Consider the following 21,316-nt stretch of genomic DNA (forward strand, 5'->3'; position numbering starts at 1 on the left):
AAATATAAAATTTCAGTAAGGAAAGAGACTGTGGTTTCAAGGGTCCACTTAGTCCCTAATCAGAGCATAAAGGAAAGATTTTATATATATAAAGATATGAAAAACACATTGACTTTCATCTTTTTAAACTTCTCTAGCAGGCTCCCCCAAGCAGCTCCATTTAAACCAGTCTTTCTATGGTGCCCAGTGTTTTCTTTGGCAAATTTGGAGAGCTGAGCTCTGGGATAAAAGTAAATTGCACCAGAAGACCAAAAGGGGATTAGGAGATTCAACAGGAGTTCATAAAAGTCAGTCACACACAAGCAAAAGGGGAATTTTTCAATGGGTCGTTTTAAAGATACAAGCTCTTGAGGAGAATTCTGCTTGGTGATAACTCCTCTAACTATGGCAAAGCCTACAGGAAAGTCCATGCGGGAGGCAGAGGTCATAGGAAATGAGAACACACAAATTCACAGCTTAAATGCATTTTACACATGATTTGCTGTCATTTTTCTTCTGATGCTTACAGGCACTTGAGCAATGGCACAGACCTCCTACAAATGGGCTTTGCTGACAATTTGTCTTGCAGGCAGTTTGGGGTTGGTAGAGGCAGAGAGACAGATAGCATCTTTAGCCTCACAGGTCTACATTTCTTCCTTTGTTCCTCTTCCTAAGTTGGTCCCTCACTTCCCCATATTGGTTGTGCCATACAAGTGCCTAGGGATCTTTGCAAGGACAGACAGAGGACTTGGCCCATACTGCAGGGGTAGGACAGGCTGCCAAAGGCTGCAGCAGGTGTGCAGTCATCAAGCAACCACTCAGGACAACACATAAGGGCACAAAAATAAAATATGAATGCAAACAACTGAAGTGATTTGGTTTTCAACTGTATGGATTACTTGCATAGAAAAAAACACTCAACACCTGCCCAAGAAATCAGGGGCTCTTCATCACTTGTTTTCCCTCTGTGTATTTCCGTGCTTCCCAGTGCACCCACCCAATTCCTGAAGCACAGCACCACTGGCATTGGTGACTCCCATGGATCTGCCTCAGCCTGGGAGCCCCTGGCAACACCGCTTCCAGGGGACAGCACTCCACATCTGGATTATTCAGGCTACCACAAGGTGCTTGAGCAGAACTCTCAGTTTTAACAAAGATGTTTCCCTCTATACAAAATAGAGCTGCAAAGCTATAAAGTAGTTCAGCTGCTTTACTCAGTTGCACCGAGAATTGGGTCTATCACTAGGTTTAAGCTTTCTGGTATGACTGTATGATTCATTTCCACACAGAATGATGCATGAAAAAGAACAAATGCTCTGAGTGAGTTTACATTCCTAGTTCTGCACTGTATTTACCCTAAAAAGCAGAAATTATCAAAAAGGCATTGCTTCGCAGTGAGCAACTTTCCAGTCCAGCAAGAAATTTAATTGCTTTTTTCATTTTTACATGTCATGAACAAGACAGCCTTCAGCCCGGTTGCATTCAGCTTGGAAGCATCACCTGCAAATGCCACTGTCAGCAGCAGACCCAGTGAAAGAAATTACAGCTAAGGAGATAAATCCAAGCAGGAGGAAAAGCATCCCCTGGTAAGGTTCCAAAAAAACAGTGGAAGAGCTCATCTGTGGAAGCAAAAATATATATGTATATATAAAATAGAATCATTTGATTTGGAAAAGACCCTTAAAGGTCATCGGGTCCAACTCCCCTGCAACGAACAGGGGCACCTACGCTACATTAGGTGCTCAGAGCCCCATCCAGACTGACCTTGAGTGTTTCCAAGGATGGGGCATCCACCACCTCTCCATGCAACCTGTGCCAGTGTCTTCCTTACATCCAGTCTAAATCTCCCCTCTTTTAGTTTGAAACCATTTCCCCTTGTCCTGACACAAAAGACCCTCCTAAAGAATCTGCCCCCTTCTTTCTCATAGCCCCCTGTAGATGCTGAAAGGAGGGAAATTTAAGGATGAAAATATGGCTTTTTCTTTCTGTTTAAAGGACGAAGAGAGGCAAGCAACATATTCCTATGCTTGAACTCACTCTCTGGCTTGGTCTACAGAAACCTGTTAGCTTTCCCATCTTATTTCATCACGCATTTGTTCACACCCAGAAAAAGCAGTACACCGCACCAACAGCATTACTGCAGCCTTTCCACAGACCTGAGAAAGGACCTCCCTGCTTGAACACTTGGCTCTTGCAGCTCAACCTGTTAATTTAATGCCTTCTCTCTCCTCCAAGCTTTGTCTCAAACTCTGAGTTACAGAAAAGATCATATGAGTAATGCCTGCAGAGTCTTGAAAACCCATAATTTCTTAGTTCAAACATTATTGCCAAAGCTTGAATGCTGTTAGTGCTCCAACAGATTATCATGGAAACCATTGGAAAGACCTTTATTAACACTTACCTAAAAACACAGAAGGTCCTATACTAAGTTCAGCTCTCCAGTTTTTTTTCCTCCCCCTCCCTACATTGGCTCTGCCGCATTTGAGCTCTCAGGCCCATGGGACTCAGCTGCCCTCCAATTCCAGCTCAGGAAGAAAACAGAATCTGCAGCCTTGCCCCATGCCATTTCTCTTACCTAGTGTTTCCTAACCCTCTGAATACTCAAATTCATCCTAAAATAATTAGCCACACATCTTCCTATGGTCATGCAGTTAAGCTACAGGAGGATTTCGCCAACGATGCTGTCAGGAGTACTCAGAAGTGCAGTCTTGGAGGGGAAAACACAGTGAAAGGCCCTGCCATTTTCTGGCTGTAGAAACATACTTATGCACACAAGAAACCAGATTTTAATCTGTGGTTTCTTTGATGTAGCACATCTATAAAAAAAATAAAAAGGTAATTTCAACCATGAAATCTTCACTTTACCTTTAGGCGAGCCAACATTCCTAACCTCCAGTGCCCATCATCACAGGTGTCTCTCAGCTCACGCTCCAAAGAGTAAATGTCTTTAGTTGCATTAAAGCTCAGAGCCATGCAGGTTGTCAGAGTTCTCACAGCCATGCCCATACACACAGCAAGCACTGTGCTGCTGGGCCGCTCTGCAGCTTTGACTTCAAGGAAGCGTAGAGCTCACCCACACCTGAGATAGGAGCATGGCCTAACATCACCAACTTAATCCCTCCTCTCCTGAGCAGCATAAGCTACTTCTCAAAATGAAAAGAATCTCATCTTTCGCATCCCGCAGTGGGCAGCAGCAGATTTCTTTGCATCTCCTGCACTATTCTGATACGAAGACACCTCAGGCTCACGGCAGTAATGTGCTGGGGTACGATCAATATTCATATGCACGCAGCTACCACTTCCTTCAGCAGTTGATGCAAATGCAATCAGAAATATTGTTCTTTTAACAACAATGGCACAGGTCTCTGTGGCGCAATCGGTTAGCGCGTTCGGCTGTTAACCGAAAGGCTGGTGGTTCGAGCCCACCCAGGGACGGAGGCTCCCTTTTAAAGCCCAAAAGGAACCTCATGAAGGTCCAAAAGAAAAGCAGAAAATCCTGCCCAGAGGGAGGAATAACCCCAAGCAGCTGTACATGCTGGGGCCCACGCAGATTTCAGCTCCTGCAGGAAAAAAAAAAAAAAGGGGGGGGGGGGGGGGGGGGGGGAAGAAAGTTGTGGCAGATGAGAATCCAGCAGCACCACCCTACTGCCAAAGCCCAGGGGGTGTCCTGGGCTGTTAGGAGCGGTGCCAGCAGGGCATGGAAGGTGATCCTTCCCCTCTACTCAGCACTTAGGTGGCTCACAGGGAGCTTGTGAACACATATAAACACTTGACAGGGAGAGAGCAAAGAGCTCCTTCGAGCAGCGCCCAGTGACAGGGCACGACACTCTTGGCCCAACCCAGGAGGTATTTCTGTGCAGTGCAGGTGATGAGGCATCAGCACAGGCTGCGCAGAGGCTGTGGTCTCCTCCCTGGAAAATTTCAGATGCCACCTGGATGCAGGCCTGGCCCCCTGCTCTGGGTGTCCCCACTGGAGCAGCGGTTGGACCAGGTGGACCCAGATCTGTGCCAGCCTCATCAAGGATACTCTTCAGGAAAGAAGTTCTTAGTCAAACAACATCGAGGCAGACATGGTCTCCTGTCTTATGGCACTCCAACTACTCAGTTGACCAGGAACTTCAGCTTTGTACTCATACCAAGCTCAGGCATTATCAGTACACAAAGCCCACCCCTGCCTCCAGTACAAGAAGCCAATCTTGTTCTGAATGAAACCAAACTGCAGGCTGTGTTGTACCTACCCTGAATTACACTAACTCATTGTGTCTGAGGTTAAAGTTCAGAGACTACACATACACATATTTATATTATATATATTATTAAAATATTTAAATGCCTTCACAATTTGGACTACTGCTAACTTTGTTCCCTGAACTCTGCTTTATAGCTTTGCTCCTAACCCTAGAAAGCTCAAGTTATGTTAAAGAACAAGGTTCATGCTCTCACCAACACTGCAATAGCTTCATCCTATTAGAAAGCCCAGCCTGACAGACATTAAAAATGGGGGAATCAAGAACTCCTACTGAAATGATCCTTACTAGAAGACATTTCCAGAGCCAAGTAAATCCAGAGCTGATCATTCCACTAGAAAAGTTTTTAATCACAATTGGACACTTTTTTTTTTTTAAAGGTTCTTCTGTGTTTTTTTGGAGCTTGTAAGATAACAGAAATAGAGCCCAAGAGTTCTGGAACATCACTAGGAATTTTGTATTATTTATACACATAGATGCTACAGAATCCAGCACTATGAGAAAACTTTAGTAGTTAATCTCCAGGACTATTGTTAACTTAAAGGACCAGATGTTACTCTGGCACAGGCACAAGGTCAGAGCTTTTTATTCTTGCACTGACATCAGCCATGGAAGGTAAGCACACAGCAGTTTGGAAACATGGCTTCACAGTTCTTTGCCTACATATAGCTCTCACATTTTTAATTAAGGTGTCACAGGTACTCACAATTGAGGTGTGTGGAAACCTTACAAAACTTGACTTTTGATACAGTGTTAATGTAGTGCTTCTCCATTTTCCCCTCAAAAAATCTAACACTATTGGAAAATCACCACAAAAAGTACCCTACAGGTACTTGAAGGTTCAACTATCTCCATAAACCATGCAATGATGTATCTGGCAACATGAGAAAGCACTGCACATCCTAATGCTGCTTCATCAAGGAGGCAGGAGACACTGGAAGTTATTATAGGAGCTTTGAACAAGATAACACAGGTGGGGTGGATGCAGTGCCCTGAGCACCTTACCAATCCTCCAGTAGCTGAACAGCAGTAACTTGTGGTGATCAAAACACAGCCTGGCCATGTGTTGCAAGGGTTTAAGAAAAAAAAATGTTTTGAGGCTGATCTGGATGTGATTTAATTTTTAAACTACACAAAACTATTGGCCAAGATTAAAAGAACTGTTGCAACTCACTATGCATCTTTCAAGGAAAATAAAACAAAGCACACAGAGGAGTTGCCACTGCCATACGTAGCGATATCAAGACCACCGCTGCTTCCTGAAGTGCTGCCAAGGTCAGTGAGATAGTTGATGGCATTGTTCAGGGATTTACTGAACTGACATTTTCATTTTGTTAAGGCTTACTTCAAGCCAGCTGCTGATCTCATTATTGCAGTAGGAGAACAGGGAAAAGTGACTCTGTCCTTTGGACAAAAGCCCTTCTAGCAGAAATAGTAGACCAATAAAAAGAGCATCTTGAAGCCTGCAGCAAAAGCCTGTCCCATCATCTTCCCCCCTTTTTATATATATATGTATGTATGTGTGTATATATATATATATATATATTTTTTTTTTTTAAGTGAAAGAAGGAATCCAAGACAAAACCATAATAGAAGTATTCTGAAGTGCAAATTCAAGATGATCCAGCTGCTCTGCTATATTCTTCCAGGCTTCCAGAGGTTACGGACAACCACTGCCAGGCATCAGTACCTAACTAATGCTTGATGCTTTCAATATTGAAAACAAAACAAATGAAAGGAAAACAAGGCTTAATTCTCTTTCACGATCACATAAGATTTCCCAGTTATCTCACGGTGGTTCATTATTTGCTTATAAAACTATCTGCCATGGAAGAGGACATTCACAGAATCACCAAGGTTGGAAAAGACCTCCAAGATCATCCAGTCCAACCAACCACCTATCACCAGTATTTTCCACTAAACCACATTCCTCAGTACAACATCTAAATGTTTCTTCAACACCTCCAGGGACAGCGACTCCACCACCTCCCTGGGCAGCTGGTTCCAGCACCTGACCACTCTTTTGAAGAAGGAGCTGTCATTACCTCATGAAAATCAATAATTATCATCCCCTTTATCCCTCAGCTACCCATTAAGGTAGACTGAATGATCTATTCTGCATGCTTCTAAAAGCAATCCAGCCTTAAATCAATAAGATAGAAATCATGACACATCCCACAGTAGTTTCAGACATGCTTGCATTACAGCCAAATAGTGACAAGTGCACTTGCAAAAGCATTGGTACATCTCTCACCTGCAAAGAGACAGCAATGAAAGTATGGAAAAATTTGAAAGATGGCAACCACAACATTAAAAAAAAAGTTTGAAACAAAAGAAATAGCAGAGGGAGAACACATGACACTAAGTACGCTCTAACATACTGGAAGCACAGGAACCCATCCCTCCAGTACACAGCTTCTTCACAGAGGAATGAGGGAAGAAGCGAGACTCCAGGAAATGCCATTCCTTAGGGACATATTTAAACATGCTTAGAAGAGGAAGAAGATCTACTTGCACATCAAGTAGACAACCCTTAAAAAAAAAAAAACCCAAGAAAGGACAGCTCTGTTGAGTCTTACTAAGCACGCTGTTTCAGAATACTGCTCTCTCCCCTTGCCCCATCTCCAATTTTCCAGGGAAAGGAGCAAATGACTTCATTCTTCTGCTGAACAATGCCACTATTCAGAGTACCCTGCAGTTCCTTCCCCCTTTGGGAAGAGAAGCTGTCAGATCAGGCAGAATCAGAATAAAAGATGAATCCCAGTCCTGTGATAAAAGGATCTTTTTGACACAAACTAAACATTAAGTCCCTTCCCAATACAAAGATGCACCCAGACCAGATGGAAAAATAGGTATGGAAGTACTACAGGCCTCTGCCTGCGTTACAACACTAGCCCGATATTAGTGAAATCATACCAAAATAAGTTATTCAGAGCTTTAATGCTTCTACAGGCCTCCACTGCTACTAACCTACATAAAACAAGAGCCTCAACACTAACAGTAAGATGTGCTCAGCCCACATTCTGCATCATGAAACAGTAATACAAATCTAACACTTGAACATAATATGTATGTGTATTTAATAACAATTACATTTACATATTTAAATTATCCTACTACATCAACAATACTATAGATACAATATTTGGTAAAAACAACTAGTGTGGTTAAGTCTCCAAATTTTGATATTGTCTTCAAGCAAGTGTAAAACAGAATAGAAAGCAGTTTCCATGTGAAGAAAAGTGTATTTTAACAGAAGCAGCCAAGATCTGCTGCAAAATACAGATCATGTACGCTGACATGTACACAAAACCTTGCAGTAAGAAAAGGCAGTCATTCACTATATTTACAAGAAGTTGCCCAAGAGTTCAGTTACTGATTGCACTATAGTGATTATTAAAAAAATAAAAATCAACACAGCATCCTTGTCTTGTCCTTCACAAATCAGAAATAATTTCTCTGTAAGAAATGACCTTGTTTAAATTGCATGTGCTAGAAAATATACAACTCTACAATAGAAAGAGGTTAGAAAAATTGAATACTGTGGAAAAAAAATTTATTAGTCTATACAAGTCTTCTGAAACAAACCATTGGCTTTGATACAGTTAATTCAAGTGAATACTCATTGTAGTATTTTCCATACAGTAGCCCCGGAGCTTCCCATTTAGTGTCTGTGATAGGAAGTTATATTTCCAAACAGGTAGCCACACAAAGCAGACATAATACAGATCTTCACAGCCATAGTGAGCTACAGTTTGAGATAGTTATAAACATTTAAGAAAATGAGGCATCTGTACTGAAGAGTGGCAAGCTGATTCACAATGAAAGAACAAAGATGTCATTTAGACTCCTTGCCAAAAATGAAGACTTTCTACAGCAGACCTAGAGTAAACTGCATCATAAAAACCTAGAGTGCAAGAGTACCACAAATTTAGTATATAAATATCACAGGATTAAAACTCCAGTTAAGCCATCAACTGAAGTGATGATTAAAAAGAAAAAAGGGCATCCCTCAGCTTTGCAAAGGAAGCTTTCACGGCATCTCTTCCAGAAGGTGCTGATATCAATTATGGCCTATGCCAATTTGTATTTTTGACAGCTCAGCTGAAATTGAAATTCAGCATTTATCTAAGAACTGTATAATCACGTTGTTTTTAATATCAAAAAAGCATCTACTAGAAGAGATGAAATGTAACATTTATAGCTTACGCTGTTTTCAAGGTCTGTGTGCACTACGTAGTTCTGTAATTTCAAGAGTATTTAAAAATGAGACAGAAAGCAAACAATGTAGTAATGTGCATGTGTTAGATGGATTTGTTTAGAATACTTACATGATGGATGTATACAGTCATAAAACTTTTAGTGCATTTGTTCCTGCACATTATTTATGCTACTTTATAAAAACCTGAAGATGGCAAATTGGGCATGCTTACCATAACATTCTCAAACTGGGAAAGCTGTAGAAGATTTTTCCTACAAGTGTTCACTGCCATGATACAAAACAAGTATGTGCAAACTGCAAGGTCCCTAAAAATAGCATTTAATGGATTTATTTACAGAAAGATGTCACTATCTGTTTAAATATGCAAAGAATAAGCCTCCCAAAGTTTATAACATAGAACAATATCCACCACATGCACCTCCTCCATGTCCTTCTTCCTTGTTTGATAATTTTACACCTTTGTTTTGGCTCTCACTCTCCCACAGTCCAGGAGTCTGAATGATTTTTTCCACAAGTTCTTCAAAGGCACACTGTACACCGTCGCATGTTTTTGCACTTGCCTCTGAAAAAGTGACACAAGAAGTCCAATGTTAGCATTGCTCCCAATAATTTGTTTAGTACTACTTCTTTCAGAAATGTAAATGTAGATGGTAGGTTAAGACAACTTCTACAACACGTTTTACAACATGTAGCAGCATCAGAATTAGCAGGTATGCAGATTTTTGTTTCCACTAGTTGCTGCTTTATTAAGAGAGCTTTTAGGTTGAATGTCACTAGAATATATGAAGACTTACAGTTCATATTTATTTTTGCTGTGGAAAGCAGTTCAGTAAAAAGAAAAACTGGAAAATTTGTCTGCTGCCAGAACTGTAGTACTACTATCATTAGAAGGAAAGGACTCCAATGCTGTAAGTTTCTGGTTCAATCTCCAAGATAAAACTATTCTGTTAAAAACTCAACAGGGGTCTCATTTCTTCTGCATTGAGCAGAATTCTTGATAATCTCATTCAGGAATCTTTCTTTCATCAAAACCACAAAACACTGCCCACTGGGTGTATTATGAGAGCAAACAGAAACCATCTGTAACTATTCAGTTCCACTAAGGTTTGCCCTGTTCTTCTGTACAGTCACACAGGTACTTAGCTCACACACAAACTCACGTATATTAGGTTTCATGCTTCCTTTTATATTCCATGCACTTAACAGCTTGCACCTGAATTCTGAGATTCCATTTTCATATCTGACTCTAAAGCCAAAAACACTGCAAAGTGCTAGACAAAAACATGTTATTAGTGCAGATGAGGAACACAACTATGTCACAGAGGAACACAGAGCATGTCAGTGAACTGCTTTGCTACTTGAGTCATCCTATAAAGTACTTCTCACTGATCCTCACATGAAAGGATTAACAAACTTGCACATTAAAAAAATCAATTCACTACAAATTTTTAATTGAATTTTAAACCCATCTCATTCACAGCAAAAGGAGACCAACATCTTTCCTCCAGTCAGGACAATCACTATTTCATCCTACCCACCATTTACAAGTTAACTATATTCCTACTTCTTTATACATTCTAGTTCTACTGTAGGTTTGTCGACTACTAGTTCTTTTGCTATACTAAAAGTTGGCTATTAGTACCAGTTTTCCCCAATTCATTTTGCTTCTTTTTATAACTCAGCAAGTAGGTCTGGACTAAGGGGGAAAAAAATCCCTAACAATTATAAGAAATCAGGCAGAGCCTCAAAGCAAAAACAGTTTTTGTTGAACTACAGTCAATCCTGTATTCCACCCTTAATTCTTACTGAGCTCTCGAGTATACGCACTCACAGTTAAGTCAGACCACTGGACACATTTAGAGACAGATTTATAGAAGACGGGTGTTAACCTATCTTTGCACCTACTGCAACTGAGAAACATCACTAATTTGTATAAAAATTTAGTCCTACAGAAGTGGTATTATCATGTAACAAAAACTCAAGCAAAATCTCTGCAAGTATCTGTAACATACCTATGAACAACATGGAATGTTTTCTTGCAAATTTGAGACCTTCGTTTCTGTCAACTTCACGGTTTTCCTGTAAGACAGTATTAATATGCATTATTAGCAAAATACACTAGCAGAACATTCAATGCAGTTGAACCAGATTTACCTTATCAATCTTGTTTCCAACAAGCATTTTCACTATGTCATTCCTTGTGCAGTACGTTTCCAGTTCATTTAACCAGTTATCCAGCTTGACAAAAGTATCTCTTCTTGTAACATCATAAACTGAAAGATATAAGTAATATTATTTCACAATGTTTTTCCAAAAAAGACATCCTACATTAGAACAGGAGCAAAAATTATGTTTCTTGAATTAGAAAAACAAAGAAACCCCAAGGAGTCCAGTTTATACTTCATTCACCAGCTTCAATCATGGATAATACAAATGCAGAGCAACTCTAAGATTCAGTTATGTCTAGTCTCTGTCCTATAAACCAGAGTGTCTATTATTCTTCAAAGAATTCCATGTTTGCAAACCACAGATACAGGATACTTACTAACATCACTACAGAAGATACACCTAGAGGATGTCATGGCCTTTTGGACTGAGCATCTCACTTGTGCTTGCTAAGAGTGTTACTTACACTGCACTGCTGCAGTGCTGACAGAATCATAGAATCATCTAGGTTGGAAAAAGACCTTCAAGATCATCGTGTCCAACCATCAATACAATCTCCTAAGTCTCACCACCAAACTGTGTGCCGTTATGCCATGTCCACACATTTCAAGTACCTCCAGTGCTGGGGACTCCTCCACTTCCCTGGGCAGCCCATTTTAACACTTTACCACCCTCTCTGTGAAGAAAGTCTTCTTAATATCCAATCTAACCACCTCCCCCAGCATTATCTGAGCCTGTTTCCTTGCACTCTATCTCTAAGTCACCTGAGACTAACATGCTCCATGCTGCAACCTCCCTTCAAGCAGCTGTAGAGAATAATGTCTCCCTTCAGCCTCCCCCAGATCAAACAATCATCATTTCTTCAGTCACTCCTCATTTTTAGCTAAGAAAGTAAAATGACAATTAAATCCTCAGCACGTTAGCATTCCATTTTACTTAGCATTTTATATGAGGTACAAGTAATAAGACATACTAACAGTTACAGTTCTTAGATCTAAATTTCAATAGCCAGTGACTACCTAATAATGACCATTTCGAGCTCTGAAGAAAACTTTTTTGTTCATTCTCCCACCCCATATGTAGGTAAGTATTAACAGTTGGTTTCACTCAAACCAATAGTTTCACTTGCAAGAACAGTCTGATTTCTAGAAAGCTGTTCAACAAAGACATAGTAGAGGATTATCTTTAAAAGTCAGAGGGCTAACAACACAACTTTCTAGCCCCCAGATAGTGCTTGCTTACTTTTAAAACTTTCAATACTAAGTAGTAAGTTCAGTGCCAACGACTAAGGAACTTAAGACATGCTCTGACAGTGCCTTCCTATATCGGGAACATAACTGACTTTGGAAAATAGTACCTACAAAACAAAACTTAGCAGGAAATCTCATGACAGGTTATTCCAAATTAATCAGTTGGACCGGAGACAATAACAGTTTAGTCAAGAATCTCTCCAGTCAAAAGTTTAAAGAGCTCTAAGATACCCCTTTAAGAAGCAGCAGCTTTTGAACTCACGTACAATCCATATTTCTGACCTGTGAGAAAGACTACACAGTATCCAGACATAAAACTCAAGATCTTTTAGTATAGGAGCTGTTCCACACACAGATACAAGAACTCTGAACATCGATTAGATAGTATAGAAAAGTTAGGTGGGTTGGTACTCCAATGCATTAGAAAACCATCAACTTATTCAAAATTGCATGCAAAGCTGTACTTACCTAGAATAACACCCTGTGCACCTCTATAGTAACTGGGTGTTAGTGTTCTGAACCGCTCCTGACCCGCAGTATCCTAAAAAGCCACCCAAAAGTTCTGTTATTCAGAATTTCAGCAGAATCTATTTTAGCTCTCACGTATCCTACAGAATGCACAACACAAGACTCAAAGTAATTTAGCATATGCAACAATCTGAATAACCAAATTTACACCTGCCTCTGTTGTTTCACTCACATGAACTTTGAGATGTTTAATCTCTTAAGTGCAGTGAATAACTGGATTAGATAACAATTACATTATTTCTGCTGTAGCATTTGTTCTACAACTGACAGGGCAGCAACCAGCCAGAAACACAGCTGTAATACTAAGATTTTATAACAAGCATCAAAATCTGTGGTAGAGGTCTGGTTCCTCACTTCTAACATCTCAGTCCAAAGACCCAGTTTAAAAGCAATTTAACAACCCATAACAGAGCTGAAAGAAGCCCGTATATTTTAAAGTAAACTCAACCTTACATCTTCAAATTTGAAGTGTCAACAGCTTGGCAAAGAGAAAAAAAGTTACTAAGAGTGCTGATTCCTTGTTAAAGTTCAGACTATAATTTAATCTCTCGGAGGAGTATACACACTGCAGATTTCACATATCAAAAATGTAAACAACTTTATGTATTAAAACACCCACTCCTCCAAATTACCCTATTTAATGTAAAGTGATTCAATACAAGTTATACCTTATACAAGCCATCACCAATCCTGAAACAAAGCAATACATTAAGAACAAGGCAAGACTTACCCATATTGCTAGTTTAGCTTTGTTTCCATCAACTGAAATAGTTTTCACCTTGAAGTCTACACCTGGAGAAGAAAAAAAAGCACATTACTCCCTCAAATACATACTCCATGTGTTTTGGAAATGGAAAACAAAATAAATCAAACTCAAAACAAGCTGTACTTGGATAGTAGTACTAAGTTCTATTGGTTACCTCCACACCTTGTTGTTCTCAAAGCTCATAAGGTTTTATTGAAGGGCTTTTGTAAAAGTCCAATGACATTTTAGACCACTGACTCAAACATTTTATGGAAATGAGGGGAAAAAAAATAACTTCCCAACATTAAAGTACACTTTCCATGACGAGCACTCAAGTTTTAATTCAAATGGGTTAACTTTCAATTCATTACATGTTCTTGAGCATGCACTGGTCTTGAACAACACACTTTCAAAATGAACAAGGAAGCTGTGGCAAGGCAAGGAAACAGCACAAATAAACTCATCTCTAACAATCCAACCGAATCCTGTCAGCATGGTCATCCAGAGGTAGACTAGCATAGACAAGGACTGACCTAATACATGACCTCTATCCTGTGAGAAATGATGTTAGATGACACTAATTGCTCTAACGAGCACATCAAATAAGCTCCAGATTATTTGAACATGCAGTATGTCTCTTATAAGGATTCGAGCAGCATTAGGGACTCACAAGTACTGCACACAACGATGGAGACACATGTGGACATCATGGTAACAGCTCTACTGTTGATAAGAATAATCGACCTCAACATCAGGATTTTTTATTTTTTATATACATGGGAACTGAGAGCCTATCACTTTCCCAAGGAAAGCTACACACAACAGGACAAAGTTAAAGGCTATGGCAATACAAGTGAGGGAGAGGTTGGGCACAGTTATGCTTCATTTTGCTCCCCATCAGCCAGCAGCCCTGAAATGAAGCATAATAATGCCGTTTTTCAGAGGCAAAGAGTCTTAATCCCCAACTAAGCAGTAATATAGAGCTTTATGCCATGCATAAGTATGGCACATTATTCTACAGTTACGTTCACAGAAAAGAAGTGCCACCATTAGCTTTTCATCTTTTAAACACCAGTTCCTAGAACTTACTCACAGCAGGCTGCTATGATACCACGCTGCCACAACTTGGTCCTAAAGAACATCCAGTTCCAGCAATTTTTCAGCATTCAGCAGTAACTTTTACACCAACAGAATCTCCTCCCCCACAGCAATGCGGTGTTTCTTTCCCTGAACTGTGAAAATCACCACTGCTCAGCTAGAACATCTGACTGCTCACAGTAAAGATTCACCCATCAATCTGACATTCAAATCTATAACTGTAGGTGTTACGAGTCTATCGGAGACTTCACATAAATCCAGAGCACATCACAGCAGTTTCAAGAAGGACTTTTTTCCCCCCTTTAGAGCATCAACTGCGATTCAAAGCCAGGTTATTGTGCTCCCATTAAATTAACAGACCAAATGTCACGTCTGTTCTGCAATTTTCATTTAATGGAAAGTGCACATGCACCTTTAAGTTAGCCTTGCTGATAAGCTTAAAATCAAGAGGTAATGTTTAAAATTTGTGCAAGCAATTTGTTTAAATTAAGAAACTGAAACAGTGAATAAATCGTATGTATTGTAGACTGATTGCTAAATGAAAAAAGCACACTGAAATGTATCTTCTCAAGTGATTAAGACACATCAAATATTCTATATAAGCAAGACATGGAAATATTTTATAAAATGATATAAGAGAGCAAGTAGAAAACTTCAGGCCTCTAGAAACTTGTTTCTTAAAGAGCACAAGCAATGCATTTACATTCTGCAAGTGATTCAGTGAAATGCAGGCATGTTTCTGTGACAAGTGTCAGTTCTAAGCTCACAAGATGAGTTGACATTTCTCACCCTGACAACAGAAGGCTGACAGCGCTTTCCACCACGCTCTAGGAGGCAGCCAAAACCAAGGGAGCATGGTACTATATTGTACTCATGCATGGAGGCACATACTGCCCATGCCAAAGGGACCCAGCACTACACACCAACAGACTACAGACTTACAGTCTGCAAGAAATAGTTCTGTCCCTTTCTTAGTCCAGCACGCCATACTACATTTGTACCAAGTGCAAAGTCGGCTGGAGCATGTAATCTGTGTTAAAGGTAATTGAGAAGCCTGGCATCTGGGAGCTGCAGGACTCCAAGTGCAAGGAAGGCTACAAAGTCAAGAGAGATATTTGCAATACATTACCTCACTTATGAAATAAGGATTGCATTTCACGTTTATCTAGAATCTCTCATACAAAGAGCAAGAGGAGACAGGCAAAAGCAGTGAGAACTACAGAAAATAGCAGGGCACAGTCTGATCTATAAGATGAAGCCCTGTGACAAGTTTGCCTCAAAAGAATACAAGAAGGACAATGATCTGGTAGGAAGAACAGGACATGGTTAATCCTGCAGAAGCTACTGAAGCCAAAATACTCATCCAAATCAGTTCATACTCCTGAGAATAATGCAGGATTGTTAGTAAATCCTAAATAATAAAAACCCTGCAAACAAATGGTTTGAAGCTTATATTGCACCCAGCAGCTGTAGGTTTGTGCAAGACACAAAGATCACTTTCCCTTGTGTCTCAACAGGAAAGAGACCAGCCTTGCTGCAGCCAAACCTTAACCCAGTATTCTCTCTCCACTTTTTATTCTAACTAAAAGCCAAAGACATCTCACCCAATTCAAGCAGATGACATTGAAAGATAACACTGAGTCAATCCTCACATTTTGGAAACGCATGGTTCTCTGCAGTCCCAATAGAAAGGATTTCCACCCCCAAACTCAAAGTGAAACGGTGTTTGATCAGCCCAAGAAAAGATCCAAGTACAGATTCACAAGATGTTTTGGCATCTCACCATCTTGCATACCCCAGTATTTTGCATCTAGGATTTGTCCTGTAGGAGTAAACAATTCTCTAAGAATTCACCCCCAAATACTCTGTCTCTACAAACAAGGCCTATGCTAAGAGCTGAAAGGCTGCCTGTCAGTAACACATCCGTCACAAAAATGGAGGTACCAGGGCTTAGCTGCTTAAAAGAAAAAAACAAATACAACTCAGACTTCGTTCCCTTTTCACTTAAATGGGGGAACAAAATCCACAGGAATTTGCTATGCCACAAGTGCTCCACACAACATGCTACAGAACTTTAACTGCTGTTGTGTGGTGTGACAAATCCCAAAGAACGACAAATCCAAATCACATCAGGATCTTCCAGCACTTACTCTAGATTTTTCCCCACTTTGCTCTGCCTTCATGAGGCTCTGCAGGCAGCACTGCGCCCAGGCCTGGGGCACCCAGCAGAACAGAGACATGGAAGGGGTCCAGAAGAGGCCCACAAGGATGCTCAGGGGGCTGGAGGACATCCCCTACAAAGACAGGCCGGGGGAGCTGCGTTTGTTCAGCCCAGAGAAGAGAAGACTCCGGGAAGAGCTCACTGCAGCCCTTCAACAATACAGAGACTGATGTCTGACAGTGATAGCTTGCATTAATGTATGTCATGACTAACTTCTCTTGTAATGCAGTTTCATTTCCTCATGGAAATTTGTGCTTCTTATTACCCAGCTATCAAACATCACAAACCACAATGTGTGATTTCAATATATTTAGGTTCAAACTAATAAGTTTTGTGCAACACACAATTGAAGATGAACGCAGTGGCACAGTGCTACCTGAAGTTTCATTGTTTTGTTTTTTTTTTTTTTTTAACAAGCAAATTAACGTGCATCCTCACTGCACAACCCAGCAATTATTTCCTCATGGCCTACACTTGTCAAAGAAAACAGAAGCAGCTTAAATGAGTGTTCTGTCCTTTCTGGCACAAATTAAAATTGTTCTTTTGGTGATGAAGCACTGTATTCAGGCTTGATGGCACATGAAAGCTATCATTTACAAGTTCAATACCAATTCTGAAATGTTGTCATTGCCCTGTTAGACAGATGTATGAAGTTAAGTTAAGGATACTCTGAAAACATCTCCATCCATAAGCAGATTTCAGTCCTTTCTGAAGTTTTAAAATCTTCAGAATAAAACCACAATCCCTGCATTTCTGAGGTCAGCATGCCTGTTTTAATTGGGCGAGCACGCAGCTCCAGTAATATCAGCTGGAAAAAAACCACCCCTGACACCTACTCAGGAAGTTATACAACGTTACTAGGAAAGCCTCAGCAGTACTTAACAACATGTGCCTGTTTACTGCCTTTGCACATGATCATTCTCCAACCTTAATATGCTTACAGCAACAATTCCCACGTGGCAGTCACGCCCAGAAGAAGCCATACAGAGAAGTAATACTATTTATTAAGCCTTTTCTTGCCTTAAATTCATTATCGCTGCATTTCTCAACGCTCCACATGAAAAGTGCTCCTGTATCTTATTAAGATTATTGAAGACTTCTTAGAGAAAGCTGACCTAGATTCACTTTTTTCCTTAAATTTGGCTGTTCCTAATCAGAGTCCACAGCCACAACTCCGCAGAGGAAGTAAGAAAAGTCTTAGAATTGAACTGCACTGTAAAGAAAAGTTACTTTTATTTTTCATTACTTCGGTTATTAATGTGGCACAGATAGCCATCAGAGGAAGCACAATTAAACTTCTAAGAACACGATGCAACTCTCTACATAGGATACCCTGCATTCCTGCATCACTTTCCACAAACAATTAATTTTACTGTTGGTAGACATCATACCAACGCAGTCATGATCCCACTCCTTTGCTCCCCAACTCCAGTTTCATAGCTCTCTTCTATATTTTTCAATTTTATTAGCTGCCAAGGAACTGATTTTTAACTAGAAAAAAAACAAAACACATTGTAATTTCTTCCCTGTATGGGAAAAGCAGAAGCTACGCACTGCCTAGCATGCCCCAGTATTGTTCAAGTTGCAAAGGCTGACATCCTCTAGTAGAGAGTCCGAAGTATTTTTAACACTCAAGCTACCCAAATATTTTATTACTCACAAGTTCTGGACTATCCAAACATCTTCATAGCTACTTTGCAAATAAATCAGTAGGAAACGTAACAGTGTTTGTTACAATTCCATTTTAGCCTGAAATGCTAGAAAAGATTGGCAGATTGTTGAATCAGAGCTTCCCACTACCCATACTCATGACTTACACCTTCACCAAGGGTGACATTTACCATCTGCTTTCCTAGGCAAGGATATATTCTACCACAAAGGGGACAGCTACATCCCAGTACAGACAATACACCAATTATTGCTACATGCTAAACTGTGTCTACATCATTCTTTCCTCGCACAATAACAGACATGACTGAACTTCACTACCGGTTTGACAAGTCTAAACAAACTGCTATTTTATTCTGCAGTTGATGTAAATTTTTTTCAGGTAGCATCAGCACATACTTACCAATTGTTGCTGCAAGTTCTGGGTCAAATGTATCATCTGTGAATCGCAGCAGAAGGCTGATGGGAATGGAAAAAAAAAAAAAAGAAGAGTTATTCATATTCACAGCTTGCCAAAAGCCTATAAATTACACATCTGAAAGTAAGAGCAAGATTACATAGCTAAAGAAAAATACACCTCATTTTTCCATCCTTACCCTGCAATATAAAACAAAGAAAGAAACAAGAAAATACAGTAGCCACGCTGCGTCAGAAGAGCCCAGCCCTCTTCTATACATCCATTACAGAGAATGTCTCTGAAAGAAGTGCCACTCAAGCTGTCAGATCGGTTGCCTGAACAGTCATGTTATCTACTTCTATGCCTCTTCTCCCAGAACTCAGTATGAAAGTAAGATTCTTTTGGTTTCATGATGTCTCACAGAGTACTTCTGTAAGCTTGGGAAGAAAACTCCAAGTCAGCTTTTTATCTAAGAACTAATTCCTGGAATTAGGCGTGCAGCAGAATAAGGACTACATCCATTAAAAATAAAGACACAGACACTGAACAGCAGAAATACCACTAAATCATTTTACAGTTCTGTATCCTTTCTGTACGTGACAGCTTTAACATATACAGCATTTCTCCCCATCCACAGATGTTTGCTACCAATAAAACAGATGCAAGCAAAATTTACTCCCACATTATAGTAGTAGGATCCTTCCTAGAAGTACCCATAAGCCACAGCACTTGTACCAAATGTAAATATTTTGGCAAGACGAAGTTTCTCAGTACACGATTCCTTTTTTTTTTTTTTTTAATCAGTAACCTTATTCATCTGTGGTGAGTAAATATCACCATGTGGCAGACAGCTGCTGCCTATGACTGACAGCTTCTGTTCATTTGCAGGCTAGGGAAACAAAACAAAGCTTTACTTACTTTTTGGGAGATGCTATTTAAGAGCAGCTATTTTAGTGACAACCAGAACCAATTCCACTTAAAGGAGGCAAAACATGGAACTCTCATACTGCTACTAGAATAAAAACATCAGTTTGTAAGCCTGAAGATCTAAACTCAGCCAATCTCTCACTTCATCATTATTTCATATGGAGATGTCTTCTACAAAGCTCAGCACTGCCGCAGGGTCCAGGTGTACGGCAGCATTTGGAAGAGAAGTCAGGACTCTAACCACACACTATGTGAGACTAACCCAAGCTCAGCATCCAACAGTTCTTGTCAAGGGACAGCTATTTCTTCTGTTTTGAAGAAATAAACTTCTGAATGCCTGTTTTTGCACTTGTGTGTGCTGTGTGTCACATAGGCACATATAAAAGAGTAATTTCTTTTAGTTGAGAGAATGTCAAGTCATGTCTGTCACGAGAGGCCTACTACACTGGGTTGTTGATTCAGCAGCTAACCAACTCCAAGGAGTGGCTGACAGATTTATAATTAATAGGGTGTTGGTTGTTGTTTTTTCTCCAATTAGCAACTTATGGGTTACTTAGGGCCACGATATGAGATTGAGCTTACACACATAAAAAAAGAAAATAATAATAATCAACATAAGAAGTGTGTTACATTCCCAGATGACCTACATTCATAAATCACTTATTTTGTTGAGGTGTACGGCACTATCAAAAAAAATAAGGAAAAAGAACAAAAGACAAAAGAAGGCAGCTTAGACAAAAGATGCAATAGTGATGAGAAACACCAACCCCAAAGGACTTGGGAAAGCACATCAGCATAACATCAACAGAAGAGTCAGCAGCAGACCGACTTCAATATGTACTTTATGCGCCCCTATCCCCTCCGTCAGCACTGGGACGTGTGTGCGACTACACGTACACGTAAGGACCGACCCCAAGGCAGCACGAAGATGAGTAAGCACACCATAATGACGACAAAGGCTCAGAGGGCACAAGGAGGCCCAAGTCCCCGTGTCAGGGCCCGCAGGGCTCGGCCGCACCTCCGCCTCGGTCAGGCAGCACCGCCACTCTCCCCCCGGGCGGAACACCAGAGAAGGAGGCCGGCAGCCCGAGCAGGGCCGGCCCGCAGGGGCCGATGAAGCTCCCCCCAACGCCGGGCAGGCCGCGCCCAGGCCGCGCAGAGGCGGAGGTGGGGGCGGAGTGTCCAACGCGGCGCCGCGGGGGCCTAGGCCGGGCCGACCGCTGCCCCGCGCCGCAGCGGAGAGGCTGCCGGAGACGGTGCCCCTCACCTGGACTTGCCGACGCCGCTCTCGCCGATAATGAGAATCTTCAGCGTGGTCAACACGTCCTCGTCCATCCCGTCGGCGCGCCCGGCCCTGCCCGGCCCCGACCGACAGACGCTCCCTACACAGGCTGCGGCCACACCGCCTGCGCCTGCGCGCCCCGCCGCCCCTTTGCACTCGCCCCCTCGCTGCCTGCCCCGCGCATGCGCCGCAGGTGTGCCAGCAGAGGGGGGAGAGGAGGAAAACACCCCCCGCCCCTTCGGTTGACGTATGCGCAGAGCGGAGGGAGCTGAGCTGGTGTTTACAGCGCGGTGGGGGAGGAGCGAGGTGAAGGGAAGGTGCTATGTGCGGCTCTGTGAGGCTTTGGCGTTCTCTTTTTGGTGTTCCCGTAGCGTCCTGTTGGTGCTGGACCTGTCGTCGGGGGAGAGAGAGGCCTAACTGTGGGCCTTCAGTTTCCGCCGTCGGGAATCGGTGAAAAAAGAAACCAGATTAGGATTGCAGACGGGAAGGAGAAAGCTTGAGCCGCAGTGACGGCCAGCTGCCTGTATCCCCAGCGCTAATGCTGGAGAACGGCCGGTCAGCCCACCACCGACACATGGGGCATTTA

At 41.3% G+C, this 21,316-nt stretch overlaps 1 protein-coding gene and 1 non-coding gene across 2 annotated transcripts; one reads left to right on the top strand and one right to left on the bottom strand.

The window, feature by feature from the left end:
- The first annotated feature begins 3,340 nt into the window (after positions 1-3,340).
- TRNAN-GUU lies at positions 3,341-3,414 on the top strand. The gene has a single exon. It is a non-coding gene; the product is annotated as a tRNA-Asn (tRNA).
- Positions 3,415-7,288: 3,874 nt separating this feature from the next.
- Positions 7,289-20,871, bottom strand: RAB18 (RAB18, member RAS oncogene family). Its single transcript, NM_001006355.2, has 7 exons — positions 20,716-20,871; positions 18,528-18,583; positions 13,123-13,184; positions 12,333-12,405; positions 10,603-10,721; positions 10,461-10,527; positions 7,289-9,010 (listed from the first exon to the last, which is right to left on the bottom strand). The coding sequence occupies exons 1-7, from the start codon at positions 20,781-20,783 to the stop codon at positions 8,835-8,837; spliced, it is 621 nt and encodes a 206-aa protein (NP_001006355.1). The 5' UTR covers positions 20,784-20,871; the 3' UTR covers positions 7,289-8,834.
- Positions 20,872-21,316: the final 445 nt, after the last annotated feature.

This window comes from Gallus gallus, chromosome 2, assembly GCF_016699485.2.
Source record: "Gallus gallus isolate bGalGal1 chromosome 2, bGalGal1.mat.broiler.GRCg7b, whole genome shotgun sequence".
NCBI classification, from domain to species: domain Eukaryota; kingdom Metazoa; phylum Chordata; class Aves; order Galliformes; family Phasianidae; genus Gallus; species Gallus gallus.